This window comes from Anthonomus grandis, chromosome 2 (genome assembly GCF_022605725.1).
Source record: "Anthonomus grandis grandis chromosome 2, icAntGran1.3, whole genome shotgun sequence".
Classification (NCBI taxonomy): domain Eukaryota; kingdom Metazoa; phylum Arthropoda; class Insecta; order Coleoptera; family Curculionidae; genus Anthonomus; species Anthonomus grandis.
Window position 1 is genome coordinate 22,181,759 of NC_065547.1, and position 15,732 is coordinate 22,197,490.

At 33.4% G+C, this 15,732-nt stretch overlaps 1 protein-coding gene across 4 annotated transcripts in view; it reads right to left on the minus strand.

Annotated features, from left to right (window-relative positions):
* The window catches only part of LOC126748526 (zinc finger protein 26-like), a 111,685-nt gene that overhangs the window by 85,956 nt on the left and 9,997 nt on the right, over positions 1-15,732 (minus strand). For 3 of the 4 annotated variants that reach the window (XR_007664756.1, XR_007664755.1, XM_050457822.1), the window contains exons 2-4: positions 13,951-14,664; positions 8,722-8,956; positions 1,664-1,998 (exon numbers count right to left, since the gene is read on the minus strand). Coding sequence is in view for 2 of the 4 variants with exons in the window: in XM_050457822.1 (XP_050313779.1) it covers positions 1,664-1,998; positions 8,722-8,956; positions 13,951-14,664 (1,284 nt within the window). In the remaining 2 variants the exon portion in view is untranslated. Of the gene's footprint in view, positions 1-1,663; positions 1,999-8,721; positions 8,957-13,950; positions 14,665-15,732 lie in introns of those variants that run through there. The other variant, XM_050457839.1, reaches the window with a different exon arrangement.

A 15,732-nucleotide genomic window follows, 5' to 3' on the forward strand; every position in this document is an offset into this window, starting at 1 on the left:
AAATGCCTTAATAATATAAAAACATAGCAGCGTTAAATCCCTTGTCGGCAGTCGCGTTTTACGAAAAGAGCAATTTATACACTTTAGAAGAAAATTTTAAGGGTTAAATATTAAAAAAAAAACAATATTTACATAAAAAATAATTCAAATAATTTTTTTGACCTATCTATTAAAAAAAAACACTAGTCACCATTGTTAATTATCGTTTTTTCTTCCTAAAATTTCTTTCATCTTACCCTATCACACTGGCTGACGCCTTTTCCCTATAAATTATTGCTTGATAAAGCTCCTTAACTCCTATTTAGTTGACCGCTCTCAGTTTGTAGTGGTCGAAGGCTTTAGATCTGCTTGTTTTTCACCCACCTCTGGAGTTCCTCAGGGCTCTAACTTGGGCCCCCTTCTCTTTAACGTTTTCGCTAATGACTTGATCTACACCCTCAATTGCTCTCGGTTAGCATATGCTGATGACCTAAAGCTTTTCCATAGGATTGACTCTATAGCAGATTGTGGTCTACTGCAAGAGAACATCAATACTGTACACCATTGGTGCACTTTGAACCGGCTTAACCTTAATGTTTCCAAGTGTAATGTGGCCAGCTACTTTCGTATCAAAAGTCCAATTGCCTTTAATTACTCAGTTAATGGAGAGTCTCTGGCAAGGTCTACCTGTTTCAAGGATCTTGGAATCACCTTTGACCAAAAATTTTCTTTTATCCCTCACATCGAAGATACTGTTTCTAGAGCTACTCGCATGCTAGGCTTTATTATTAGAAATTGCAAACTTTTTTTGAACACTGCCACTGCCAAAACTCTCTACTATGCATTTGTTAGATCCAGGCTGGACTACTGCTCCTTCATTTGGTCTCCCATTTACAACCAGCACATTCACCTATTAGAATCAGTCCAACGGCGATTCCTTAAATATTTGGCATTTAAGGATGGAGTCTATCCTCCAAGGGGTTTTGACCATAACCTGCTGCTCTCTAGATATACTGAACGGTCACTTGCGGAGAGGAGAGGAATGCATTCGGTGAAATTCTTGTTTAATTTACTTAACCATAAAATTGACTGCCCATCCCTTTTGCAAAGGATTTGCTTTCATATACCACGCCCAGAATCCAGACAGTGTCCAGCTTTTAACTTGGACACAGCCAGGTCCAACATTCTGTACCAGAGTCCTATTCACTTTATGTGTCAAAACTTTAATACTATTGCTGATTCTTGTGACATTCACCATGACGATTTCGCACTTATCTTGAATCACCTGCGTATGGTCGGTGGGCGAGGCTAGGTTATTTAGTTTTTAGTTATTTAGTTTTTAGCTTGAATACATTTATTTACTCTTTTTTTTTTTGCTTTTTTGATTTAAATTAATTCTTGATTCTTATTCTAATTTAGTGTTGATTTTTTATTATTTATTTATTTCCTCAAGTTCACTACTTTTTTTTTTATTATATAGCAATTCTTTTATAGTTCTTTTATAGTTTAGTTGCATGATTCTAATGCAATTCATGCATTCGTTCATTTATATATTTAATTGATTTTCCTGTAACTGGGTATATGTAACCTGTTGGAAATAAAGCTTATTATTATTATAGTCTTTACATGACTTTTTTGGTTTTGTTTTTTTGTTTTTTTTTTTTGGCTAGCTTGATCAACTTACCTCTCTCTGGCAGTCTTTCCACAAAAAATTATGAACCAAAACGTGACTTTCCATGCTGCGGTGATTGTCATCGCCAAAATAACATATTTGGCAGAAATATCTATGCGTAGCGGGAGTTTTTTGACGACACTCCGAAACGTGATCTTTTAAAGCTCCTGCAGAACTGCTGATATTTAGACAAATTCCACATATAAACGTTGATATTTCCGAGTGCTTCAATTTCAGATGAACAAATAGTTCTGTCTTTGTTGTAAATCCTACTGAGCAATTTGGACACTTTACTGGTTTTAGGTAGGCGAATTCGTCACGTTCACTAAGACAATCCGATGAAATATCTGAAAATAAGCCACTGATATTGTAGGTAGAAGATATAAATATTTAACTGCGGCGGTAAAGCTAAAAGCCCCACAGCTTAAACTTTCTTTTTTATTCACACATTTTTTTCAATAGAAACTTTTTATATAGGTGTAATAGTTACTAATACCAACTTTTTTATTTTAAGAACACTGTATCTTACCCAATTTCTTTACAATATTCTAGATACAGTTCCTGTACAATATAAAAATAATAAAGACTTTATTGCAAAAATTATTACAAATAAATGTAAAACATTTTTTTCCAAATGGCGAAGTTGAGGCAAGCCTCATATCTTTAGTACTCTCCTATACCTACGGGATGGGCCGTTATTTTAATATACACTATCGGACAAAAGCAGAGAACTTTTTAAAATTCCTTATACTGTAAAAAACACAATGTTCATCTTAACTCACACAACTAACTCAAACTAACATATCATATTTTTCAATTTTCGTAATTTCTTTGTGGTGACATTCTGAATCTAAATGCAAATTGCACTGCACAACTAGAAAGACACAACTTTATTTAAAAACAAATAGTTTATATCATATCTTTTTAAAAACAATGGCACAGTGTTTCCATAGAGATGCATGACCGTAGCCTACTTATTAAAATTGAAATAATACATAATTCTTTTACAAAAATTGTCCCTTAGGGAGTCATTTTTACAAATAAGTCTATAACGTTATCTATTTTCAAAAAGGAAAAAATAAAGCGAATTTTTCTATTTAAAAATGTACAGATTGTTCCATTTAAAAAAAACATATGTTTATTTTTTATCTCAAAATTTTAAATTATTACAATAAAACAGATTATATAATCGTATCTATGGAAATTTCCATAGAATACTTTTTTTTTTAGTTTTTCTATACGTTAAATAATAACGGAGATACAAGGGGGGTCAAAAATCCAAAATTTTCAAAATCACTCTGTAGATAAAAATCTATAACAGCTGTCAAATTTTTATCGATGGCATATTTCGTTTCATAAGATATTTGCACAGTAATGCAAAAACCGCAAGGCTCTATCTCCTATAGTAATCGAGAAAACCTACAAAAGTGTCCGAATTTGGACACCGATATAGGCCTGATCCAAAGGCATTAAAGAGGATACAGTCCTCTATGCGGAGATGCAAAAAAGGCTGCTTGGAAGAAAACTGTTAAAGAGTGATATATGGCACAAATATTATCGTATTGTAGCCCGCAAATTCACCTCACCACCTTTAAACGTGGCAGATGAAAAGAAACTCCATATAGCTAAATCTATAGAACATCTCTCACTTAATCGATTAATGGACAGGCAGTAGGACTTTAGAAAAAAAAGACCTTTCGGCGCACCTAAAAAGTTCCAGGAAAGAGCTGCAGAAGTCAAGCTATCAAATATATATATAAATAAATAACCTGCAGAAAAATACTGGCCTCGGTAGCGCAGTCCATTATATGTTTTATGGTTCATCTATAATGTGAAAAAAAGCCATAGAACAGGAGATCCAATCCCGATCGACAAGTTGCAGAAAAACTGGTACGCTAGACCCAAACCCAATAGTCGCAAAAGTTGCTCATTTCCCCGGCGATCTGGAAGTTAATGTAATATCATTAAACGAAAAGAAATAGCAGACCCAATTCTAGGATAGAATTAATGTTCACCTACTTTGTTCCCCTAAGGCGAGTTTTTCGGTCTATAAAAATCTGACACTACCTTGAGTCACGGGCCTGAAGATGTCTTTCGAAGATTTAAAATTTTACCCCTCATTTTTTGCCATTAACATCAAAAATAGGTATAGGATATTATACATGAAAATATGTCTAGAATAGTCTAAAGAATCTAAAAATTGGGTGACATACATACATAACATAATAAAATAAAGTTGGTAATAGTAAATGTTACATGTCATCGCAAGATAAAATGTATTGCAAACACTATGCGGCTAAAAATAAATCCTTTTATTCATTAACGAATTTATACCAAGTTACACAGTAACATGGTACAAATAAGCCAATTGAAAAAATTAAAATATATTTTATGTATATTTAGTGTTATATATTTTATATGTGTATTATTATATGTATAGAATGTTATTATATATTTTATGATATATTTGGTTCTACTGAGAGCTGGCTGTCTGGTGATGTTCTTGATGTAGTTTATATTGAGGGATATCAAATGTTGAGACTTAATAGACCCACCCGAGGAGGCGGAGTTGCTATTTATATTAAAAATGGCCTTAAATTTTCGGTCTGTAAAAGGGAGAGTTTAGGATATATTGAACACCTATGGATTAGCCTGCTTATTGATGACAGCTCGCCTCTTATCTTGGGTGTAATTTATAGGCCTCCTAATACTAATTGTAATGATTTTTTATCCTGCTTTAAAGACGCTTTGTTGCGCTTTTACACAACTTATAATAAAGTATTGTGCCTGGGTGATTTTAATATTAATTTTTTTAATGAATACTCTACTAATACTGTGGCTTTAAATAAAATCTTGGGAACATTTAATCTTACTCAGTATACCTCTGAACCAACTAGATTGACTTAAAATAGCGGGAGCTTAATTTTGTTTTAACAGTGACCTTAGAATTTGTGTTGAGGTGAAAGATATAAATATTTGTGATCATTATCTTACAACATGTACATTGCTTGATCAGGATCTGGTTCCATCAGAAAGTATTAATGAAACTTTGAGAAATTTCAAAAGGATTAATATGAATCAATTTCAGCAGGACTTGGACGCAATTAAGTGGAATGCTATTTATATTTTGGATACAGTGGATGAAAAAGTTAATTTTATTTCCACTAAATTAACTACCTTAATTAATAAACATGCACCTCTTAAAATAATAAAACAAGTTGGTTCTAAACCATACTGTCCATGGTTTACTGATAATCTTAAATTATTAAAAAGACTAAGAAATTATGCACTAAATCGATTTCGCCTTACACATTTACCTCAACATTGGGAATATTACAAACAGCTTCGTAATACTTTTACAACAGCATATCGCGCAGAAAAAAATCATACCTAAATATAAAATTCCAAAGTTGTAACTCTAGACAAAAGTGAGCTGTTTTTAAAAAAAATAATGTTGTGAATAGAAAATAAATTCACTTCCGGCTCATTTAAAAAAACCTAACGAGATAATTCACATTTTGTTAGCACAACAAATTCAAACTCTGCTCCTAACAAAGACCTTTTAGAATTTTACAAGAATAATAAAAAAGTCAATCAGGAATTTTGGTTCACGGAGGTAACAGAGGATACAATTTCCAATATTGTGCTTGAGATGAAATATATGGCTTCTGGAAGCGATGATATTAACAGTACTACTTTAATATTGTGCTGGCCTATCATTCCTTATATAAAACATTTAATTAATTATTGTTTACGATTCTCAACATTTCCGAGTGCTTGGAAGTTGGCCATTGCTATTCCTTTTCCAAAAGTAAATGAGCCAATGACTATGGACAGCTAAGATCTATTTCCATCCTACCAGCTATGTCCAAAATTTTAGAGAAAGTTATGGCAATGCAAATTTCTGTCTTTATTTCAAGTAATAATATTTTGCCAGAAAAGCAGTCAGGATTTCGACGTGGACATAGGTGTACAACTGCGTTGGCTGAGATTATAGACCGTATTAATGGGGAATTGGATAACAGCAAAGCGAGCGTTCTGGGACTTCTAGACTATTCACAAGCTTTTGACCTGTTAAATCATGATGTTTTGTTGAGTATTTTAGTTTATATTGGTTTTCGGTTTAATGCCCAATCTATGATTCAATATTTTCTAAATAACAGGATGCAGAGGGTATTAGTTGATGGGAAATACTCTGAGGTAATGACTTTACACTCAGGTGTCCCACAGGAAAGTGTCTTAGGTCCCCTTCTTTTTAAAATTTACACGTCTAATTTTATTAATTCTATTCGCCATTGTGATTATCATTTATATGCCGACGACACTTAAATTTTATACTCTTTTAAGCCAGAAAATGCGACAGAGGCTAACCTTAGAATAAATACGGATCTTCGGGCGCTTTGTGAGGTGTCCGAGGGTCACATGCTGAGGTTGAACTCCTTGAAATCGGTGGCATTATTATTTTTTAATGATAAACTACGTGAAAATATCTTGGGTCAGTTGGATTAAGTATCGGAAACGCTAATATTTCTTTTAAAAATTCCTCTAAAAACCTGGGTTTAATTTGTGACACTAAACTTAAATTTACCGAATACATAACAGCTTGTATTAAAAAGTCCTACTGCGCCCTTAAATCTCTTTTTCCTCATAGGCATTACTTAGAAAAGAAAACCAAAATTGAACTATGTGACGCACTCATACTATCACACTTTAACTTCGCGGATAGTGTTTATGGTCCTTTTCTGGATACAACACAGACCCGGATAGTGCAAAAAGTTCAAAACTCATGCATACGTTTTATATGTGGCATAAGACGTGGCGAACACGTATCACATAAGCTTAAGGAACTTAGCTGGTTGTCAATGTTCAATATACGTGTGCTGCACTCGGCTTGTCTGTTTTATAACATCATTAAATTTCAGTATATATGTACTATCTATCTCAGTAGGAAAATTGTTTAGAAAACTGTTTTCATAATATAAATATATGTAGAAAGCACATCCTTACGATCCCCAAGCACAATAAGGAACTTTTTAAAAGAGGATTCTCTTATAACATAGTGTCAACCGTAAATAAATTTCAAGTTACTCATTTTAACACATCTTTATCCTGTTTCAAAACAAGGATTAGACAGCAGCTTCTCAGTGAGTAAGGTTTTATGGGCGTTTATATGCATTTCAGAGAAAATGAGATAGTACGAGGGCAGGTCAATAAGTCCGTGACTTTTTGAATTTCCCGCCCTTTAATGGAAATGGCAACTCTGCTCCTGTCAACAGAGAACTGTCAGTTGACGCCTGTCAAAATTTGAACAAGCTGCGTCATTGAGTTTGTGTTTGACAGCTGTTGATAGCAGACTACCACTCGTTTTAAGATGAAAATGGAAAAAAGTGAATTTCGTGTGCTCATTAAGCATTATTTTTTACGGAAAAAAACCATCACTCAAACCAAGGCTAAGCTTGATAAATATTATGGGGACTCTGCACCATCCATTTCCATGGTAAAGAAGTGGTTTACTGAATTTCGATGTGGCCGTACAAGCATGGAAGATGCCGAACGTTCTGGACGCCCAGTCGAGGTCTCTACATCCAAAACAATCGAAAAAATTCACGATATGGTTTTAGTCGATCGGAGATTGAAAGTGAGAGAGATTGTGGAAGCCATAGGTATCTCACATGGTTCGGTAGTTTCAATTTTGAATGATCATTTGGGTATGAGAAAGCTTTCGGCAAGGTAGGTGCCGCGTTTGCTCACAATCGACCACAAACGCAACCGTGTGACAATTTCCCAGGAGTGTTTGGCGTTATTCAACCGCAATATGGACGAATTTTTGCGTCGTTTCGTCACCGTGGACGAAACGTGGATCCACCACAACACGCCGGACACCAAACAGCAGTCAAAACAGTGGATTTCTCGGGGTGAATCGGCGCCCAAGAAGGCAAAGGTGGGTTTGTCAGCCAATAAAGTCATGGCGACCGTTTTTTGGGATGCACGCGGTATAATCCACATTGACTATCTTCAAAAGGGGGAAAACAATAAATGGAGAATATTATACCAACTTATTGGATAGATTCAATGAGGAACTAAAAAAAAGGACCACATTTGGCCAAAAAAAAAGTTCTTTTCCACCAGGACAATGAAAGGGTCCACACATGTGCAGTTTCCATGGCAAAAATCCATGAATTAGGTTACGAATTACTTCCTCATCCGCCCTATTCTCCAGATTTAGCCCTCAGTGACTATTTCCTATTCCCAAACTTAAAGAAATGGCTCGGCGGAAAGAGATTTGACTCCAACGACGAAATCATCTCTCAAACAAATGCCTATTTTGATGACCTCGACAAATCATATTTTTCCGAAGGGATAAAAAAATTGGAGAAACGTTGGACTAAGTGTATAGAACTCAAAGGAGTCTATGTTGAAAAATAAAATAACTTTTTATATAAAAACCTGTCTTTTATCCAAAAAGTCACGGACTTATTGACCCGCCCTCGTATATACAAATTATATAGTGATGCGACGAAACTTATTTTTTTAAAAAACTTTATTCAAATAGAAAACGACTAATCAGAACTGATTAGTCGTTTCTATTTTTGTTAATTAAGAACTGATTTTTTAAAACAATTAATATAAAAAGGTTAAATCGGCTAAAATGCTGAAACGTTAAATATGAAATAATGATGTGGTAATATCATAATTTTATATTTTTTTACTTTTACTATTTAGATTTATAAGGAATATGATATATAACTTACAGACAATTTTTTTATTTTTTTTGACCAGAGCTTAACAGTTTTACTATGTATTATCTCTGTACCGCTAAACATAATGGACCGAGTCATCTAGCTTTTCATTAATATATTGGGTTTTAGTAGGCTTAGGTTAGGTAACTAAATGTAAGTACGGCTTAGAATTTTTCTACGGCTTTAACAGCCTTTCCTTTCGGAGACAATAGAGCTGACTATAGAGGCCATTTGTTTCATTTATATATTTTTGTTTTGTATTTGCAAAATTGTTATAATTAATTGGAACAATAAAATTATTTATTATTATTATTATTACTATATATTTACCAAATGATACTCTATGCTTCAGTTGAAAAATTTTCCAGAGACTCGGATACTTTTCAATTGCACTGGTAGTGTGAGACTCTGAGTCTTTCTGGGATTCTAACAAGGTTTCATTTTGATGACTAACATCTTGGATAGTATGAGCAGTTTTTATATGTTCTATAAGTGTATCGGAGTCTGTTAATTCCATACTGCAAAGGTCACAGCGTTGAGGAGGTGTTTGAAATTCACTTATATCCTATTTAAATAAATAAATAATTAGGCTATTTTTCATATATAATTATTAAAAAAAAAGAATAGTGTTAATATAATCTAGAGCAAGATTTTTATAGAATTACGTTTTAGCTTTTTTAATAAGTTAGATCCACATAATATGACAAATAAAAACCAAATAATCCTAAATTGATCTACCGGTATTTTAAGTTATACTAGAAACTATTTTAGTTCTAAAATTCAAATTTACGTGCATATTAATAAACGAAAACCAGTTAGTTAAAACCACATAGTTTGTGTTACTATAAATTATTGTTATTATATTAAATTATTGTCAGAAGGGACGTCCCTCGACACAAATCATTAAGCTTGAAATGCATTTGAAAATGTGGAAAAAAATGCATAAAAATTTTAGGTGATGAACACTATTAGGGACCTCTTAAAATGACATCCTTAAAATACATTTACCTTGTTTACTTTACCAGGGGCGGACTAGGTTGTATACTTTAATGCGTATATTTTTAACACCCTGTATGTTAAAGTCTAAAATTAATTTGGATACCTTAAACCCTAGGCTAAAAAAAGATACTCTTGTTCATTATCAATAAAATTAACCGTTTTGGAGAAAAAAAATAAACGAGCCAATGTTTTTTTTTTTATTTTTTTTATAATGAGATAAGTACGCCAGTTATTCAAAGACCAGAAAATTTCGATGTAAGTCATTTAATTTAAAAAAAATACATGTTCCTAAAAATACTGTGGTGTCCTAAAAAATACTTTTACAAAATATTTCTTATTTATTTTACGTTTATTTCTTTTTTGTTATTCTTAAGATAAAAACTAAACATAAAAAAAACTAAAAAAAAGAATAAACCAATTGTATTGTACCTGACTTATTTATTGGAATTTTGGCATTTTTGAACGCATTATTGTTACAAACGTTGCTATACTCCAAATTTAGCAAATACCTATCATTTAAACCTAATCTTTGTCAACATATTCATCCTTTATTTGATATTTTTTTAATTTTTGTATTTTTTGGTATCTTTTAATTTAAATTACGCCAAAATATGGAGTTTACTTTTATTGAGTATGCAGATATGCATCTTATGTATGGTCTGGCGTCTTGCAATACATTGGAAGCAAAAAGATTGTACGAAGAAAAATTTCCCAATCGCATTATTCCGGATCAGAAAACATTTCAACGTGTTGATCAACGTCTAAGGGAAACTGGTGTAGGTTTCTGTTTTCCACTTAATGGGGTAATACTATTAAATTTCCTTAATGCAATTTTAGGATGTTTTGAAAAAAAAAGAATAATGGTAGTCGGAGGAGAACAGCACGTACAGTGCAATTGGAAGAAAATATTTTAGACGCTGTAGCTGACATTCCTACGAGTACTCGAAAATTAGCCGCTCAGCGTCATTCGTCCAAAACAATTGTACATATGGTACTTCACGAACAACTGTTGTACCCATATCACTTACAAAAAGTGCATGAACTACTGCCCAGAGATTTTGCTCCTAGAATACACTTCGCAAACTGGCTGTTAGATCAGCAGCGAAATAACCCTAACTTTATCAGCACGATTCTTTTTACGGATAAAGCAGGGTTTACCAAAAATGGAATTGAAAACTTACATAACTCCCATGTATCGGCTGATGAAAATCCCCGTGATACTATTATTTCTCATCATCTACATCAATTCCAATCAATAAATATCTGGGCAGGAATTATTGGCAATTTTTTGATTGGGCCATTTAAACTGCCACCACGTTTAAACGGAGAACTTTATTTGGAGTTCCTCCAGAACAATCTTCCAGATTTATTAGAAGATTTGCCCTTTGCAACCCGCCGAGATATGTATTTTATGCATGATGGAGCCCCATCCCATTTTAGCCTTGCTGTAAGACACCACTTAAATAATACTTTTGAAAACCGTTAAATAGGTAGAGGAAGACCTGTTGCTTGGCCTCCTCGGTCTCCCGATCTAACGCCATTAGATTTTTATCTATGGGGTCACCTCAAAACCTTGGTGTATTCCACCCCAGTCGATACTCGGGAAGAACTGCTCCAAAGAATTACATTTCATTGTGATAATATAAAAAACAATCTTGGGTTATTGTGGCGAGTGCAGCAGTCCTCTATTCGTCGTCCCGCGAATGTGTTAGTGCGGGTATACACGATCCGGTTTCAACGGATGCGGTAGAAACGGATGCGTTTCTACCGCATAGGATATACGCGATACACACTGCGTTAAAAACGGATAGGTATTAAAAAAAATTCAAAAATTTGATTGCTTCGAGACTTTCATCGGGAAATAATGTTTTCATTGCAAGATTCTTCATCAAGAATTATTTGTGGTCTTGAAGCAAAAGATTTTTTGCGAGAGTCAGTATAACGTGAAAACATTGAAGGCATCCATATTTTGAAAGTGGTGTAGAAAAAAATCGACAAATTTCATACAAATATTCGGCAGTATCATAATAAGTTTTTTAATTATTACAGAATGTCTAAAAAATCATTTGGCGAATTGTTGACTGTGTTAAAACAAGATATATAATGTAATAATTTGGGTGAAAATAACTAAAAACGCGCGTTACAACCGGAACGTATATCGCGATACATTGAAGTACGTGTGTTGCCCAGGATGATCTGGTTATCCGGCGCGCGGTCTTGCCGCAGCAAGCTGCGGCGCTGATCCGTCGATCCGGCATTGACGCATCCATGTATCGTCTTCTATTAAAACCTATGTGTTGTCGTGACGATCCGGCGCCGGACCGTTTTCGCCGGACCGTTCATACCGGATCGTGTATACCCGGCCTTAGAGTTCACGGAGCCGACGTCGAACCTACTTATGAAGTTTTTAATAATTAATTGTTTATTGCTCGTATTGAAGAATTTAACTTTTGTTTACATATTTGGTTTTTGGCATTTTTTTGTAAGTTGTTTTTTCTAATTTAAAAACATACACTCATCATAGGATTTTTTATTATTTTCTAAAAGTATTTTTTAGGACACCACTGTATTTTCAGGAACATGTATTATTTTAAATTAAATGACTTACATCGAAATTTCTGTTCTTTAAATAACTAGCGTACTTATCTCGTTTAAAAAAAAAAAAAAAAAAAAAAAACATTGGCTCGTTTATTATTTTTTTCCTCCAAAACGGTTTATTTTATCGATAATGAACAAGAGTACTTTTTTTTTAGACTTTAACATACAGGGTATTAAAAATATACGCATTAAAGTGTACAACCTAGTCCGCCCCTGGTAAATTAAACAAGGTAAATGTATTTTAAGGATGTCATTTTAAGAGGTCCCTAATAGTGTTCATCACCTAAAATTTTTATTAAATTCTACCGGGTAGTTTAAAAGTAATTTATGAAAAAGCAATTTCCAGCAGCGTTCTTTAGGAGGCTGTATCTTCGTAAAGAAGGCCTGTAGGATTTTTTTTTATAGGAACGTTCGGTATTATTTTTCGTTGTTCTACCTGAATCCGAGAGATTTCCCACATGAACCGGGACACCCTGTATACATAAAATTTTATTATATAATATTTTCAGATAAAAGTGGATATGTATAGTCACTTTTATCTGAAAATTTTCCTCCTAAATCTTACTGCTTTACAGATTGTACTCAAGCTATATGGACTCAAGTTTTATTTACAGGGTGTAAAGGAAAACTGTTGTATGTAGACCATAGTGTACCTTCGACCACTTCGCCTAACTGGATAGTGCTGCTTCCTAGCGAGCCGATAACGAACCCAGTCCACAGTGTGAGTTCCGATGATCCCAAAAAAATGACCTACAGGGAAGCGGCGAGTGTTTAATATATTATATATATCCCAAAATTATAAAAATACAGAAACAAAATGAAGTAGTTTCAGATGAAGAGGAATTCGATGCATAGACCAGAGTACATCCTCTCATGCCTTTATACAAATATATGCCTTTAATATTCTGGTCCAATGACGACATCTTAACTGAGGATGATTTTTTTTGTTCCTAAGTGACCGGTACGCCTGCAAACACTCAAGGGACTTCTACCTACACTAACGAAGTTGGATCAATCCTTTCTGCTAATCCTGATTTGTCTTCAGCAATAGGTTCATTATCCTCTTCGTTATTCTTATATTCTCATATTAGGTGCCATCTACGTCTTCACCCTTACATCCAGTTACTGATGCATCTCCAGATCCTAGACCCTTAACTTTAACTTGCTGTTCTTCTGCTCCGCTTTTATCTACAGTTCCTGAGACGACAAGACAAAGGTTCGTTATCCTCATTGCTTACTCCAGAAAACTTTCAGCCTTACCCTAAGGCCAAAGATCGCAAGAAGAATAAAAGGAAAGGAAGGCGATAGCCAGAACGAACGATAAATACTACTGATAAACTCAAAGAACAAAAACTGAAAAACGAAAAACTTAAAAAAGTCAAAAAGGCATCTAAAAATTTAGGACAAACTTTAAATAAATTAAAAGACAAAAAAAAAAGAATAAAGAAGTAACAAGTTCCTTGTCTGATGACTCTAAAGTGATGTCTCTAGTATCAACTGATAATGAAGACAGTGGTGATGAAGAAATATGCATATACTAATCTTCTTCAAAGCTAAGGCATATGATTAAAAAAAAAAAAAAAACAATTATTATTGCTTCTACCTATTGTTTTATACTTGACCGGCTTGGACCGAGGTACAAAATGCATGTCCCAAAAGACCACTTTGCAATAGTTTTGTATTGTATTTCTTAAAATGTTTTGTGAAGTCGATATCCCAAATTTTCAAATGTCATTTTGTACTAAAATGTATAAACAACAGCTGACCTATTTAAACACAAGATTATAGTTACAAAAAATGGTGAAAAGTGGCCTAAGGTACAACAGTTTCCCCTAACATCAAAATATGTAGTAGCTTTTGACACTGATACGGCGATCATAATAATAAGAAACAATATATTATGTTATAATACTATTCTTATACTAGATATATAGCAGATACTAAATATATTCTTATTCTTACCTCATTTCCTTTCTCTGTAGTAACACCCTTTAAGTTAATTTGAAATGTCGTTTGATCCCATAAATTAACACTATCACTTTTGTCACATTTATTGGGTGAACTACGTTTTTTTTTACTCGTATATTTTAAATTGTCCTCACACTCAAAGAAGTTTTCATTAAAAGTGTTGCTTTTACGTTTTTTCATATTTTGAATTTCAGCGCTGTCATTTAAGCAGTGTTCTAAAACTAAGCCTCCTTCATAGGCCGACTCTGCTGCATTATTAGTTGATGATCCATCGAGTAAATCGTCAAATAATTGGAATTTTGTTAATTTTTTACTATCGGTTACTTGATCAATGTTTGAGCGCGTATCGTTTGGGTTTTCTGAACCTGAACTTTCAGAATCAACACCACTATAATTTACCAAACCGTTTGACGATTTTCCATTGTAAGTTACAATTTGATCCATTAACTGAAAATTATTTCCGCCTGAGTGACAGACTTTTACTAGAACATTTTCTGTTTGAGTTGATATTTCTTTAATTTCTGGCAATGAAACTTGGCAGCTTTTTTCTTGCCTTTGTTTGGTTTTGAGACAGGAATCCACTGTGTTAAAGTGGTTTTCTAAGATAATGATGTTTTGAAGACAGCACTTTTTAAAAACATAAAAGTTTTCTATAGATGAAAGACATTCTGGACATATGAAATGTGGTAGAAGGCTATGCTCTGAGACCTGAAAAATAATTACAATTTCATTGATCTTCGTGGAATAATAATTAAAATTAATAATCTAATTACATTTACATTAAACATTAATTTTTATACAGAAATTTTTATATAATATTGAAAAACTATTAATTATAGAACACTACAAAACATATACAGGGTATTGCAAAATTCGGTGCACATATTTTAAGACCGTATTGTTGGAGTAAAAAAATAAGACTTTTTTTCTTATAAACATGTACCCTAAAATGCCTCTGCTCAGAGCTGGAACCGTAACTACATTTATGCCTCAATTCTTCTGAATCTTTGCATGTCATTATGTTATTTTCCGACCCAAAAATGTTGTAAATCTAATTTTAGGGAAGAATTTAAAAGAACCTGCCTTTCGGATGGCTCGTATATTTTGTTTTCTATAATAAATTGTAAAAGTTTTTCTTTACAAAAATGATAAATAGACTGGATCTCTTTAAAAATGTGAAAAAAAGTAGTTATTATTCGAAATTGCAACAGAAAATGCAATTTTAAAATTTAAGTTTATTTAAGACGCCTCTGATGGTTATTTTTAGAAATTGAAAATATTTTCCATCGATTCTTCATGACCGATTTACCCCATATTTTTTTTACCCCTAAGTCATATGACGAACGGTTTATTATACAGGGTGTTCATTTGAAAACTTCCCACCACGGATTTATCGAAAATCACTGTTTAAAAAAAACGCCGAAATACGTCAAAAGGTTTGTCAAGTGGGGAAAACTTTCTAACCTAAAATTACTGCACTTCCTCTCACCCATTGCCCCCCAGGACCATCCCCTTAAAAATTTTAAATGGTCAGGGGTATGGAGTAATAGCTTGTTAAAAGGTCTTTCGAAGTCTTTTAAACAAGCGAGCCACCGTTATTACATTAACTTTTTTTCAAGTAGGCTTGTGTCAGCACTTATCTAAACTTAGTTAAATTTAGCTAAACTAAACTTAATTAACTAAGTAAGAGTGTATTATCCGCAGGAAAAATTCTAAAATTAGAAAATGCCACGTCATAATGAATATTCCAACAGTGAAATGCGTGATATGATTTGC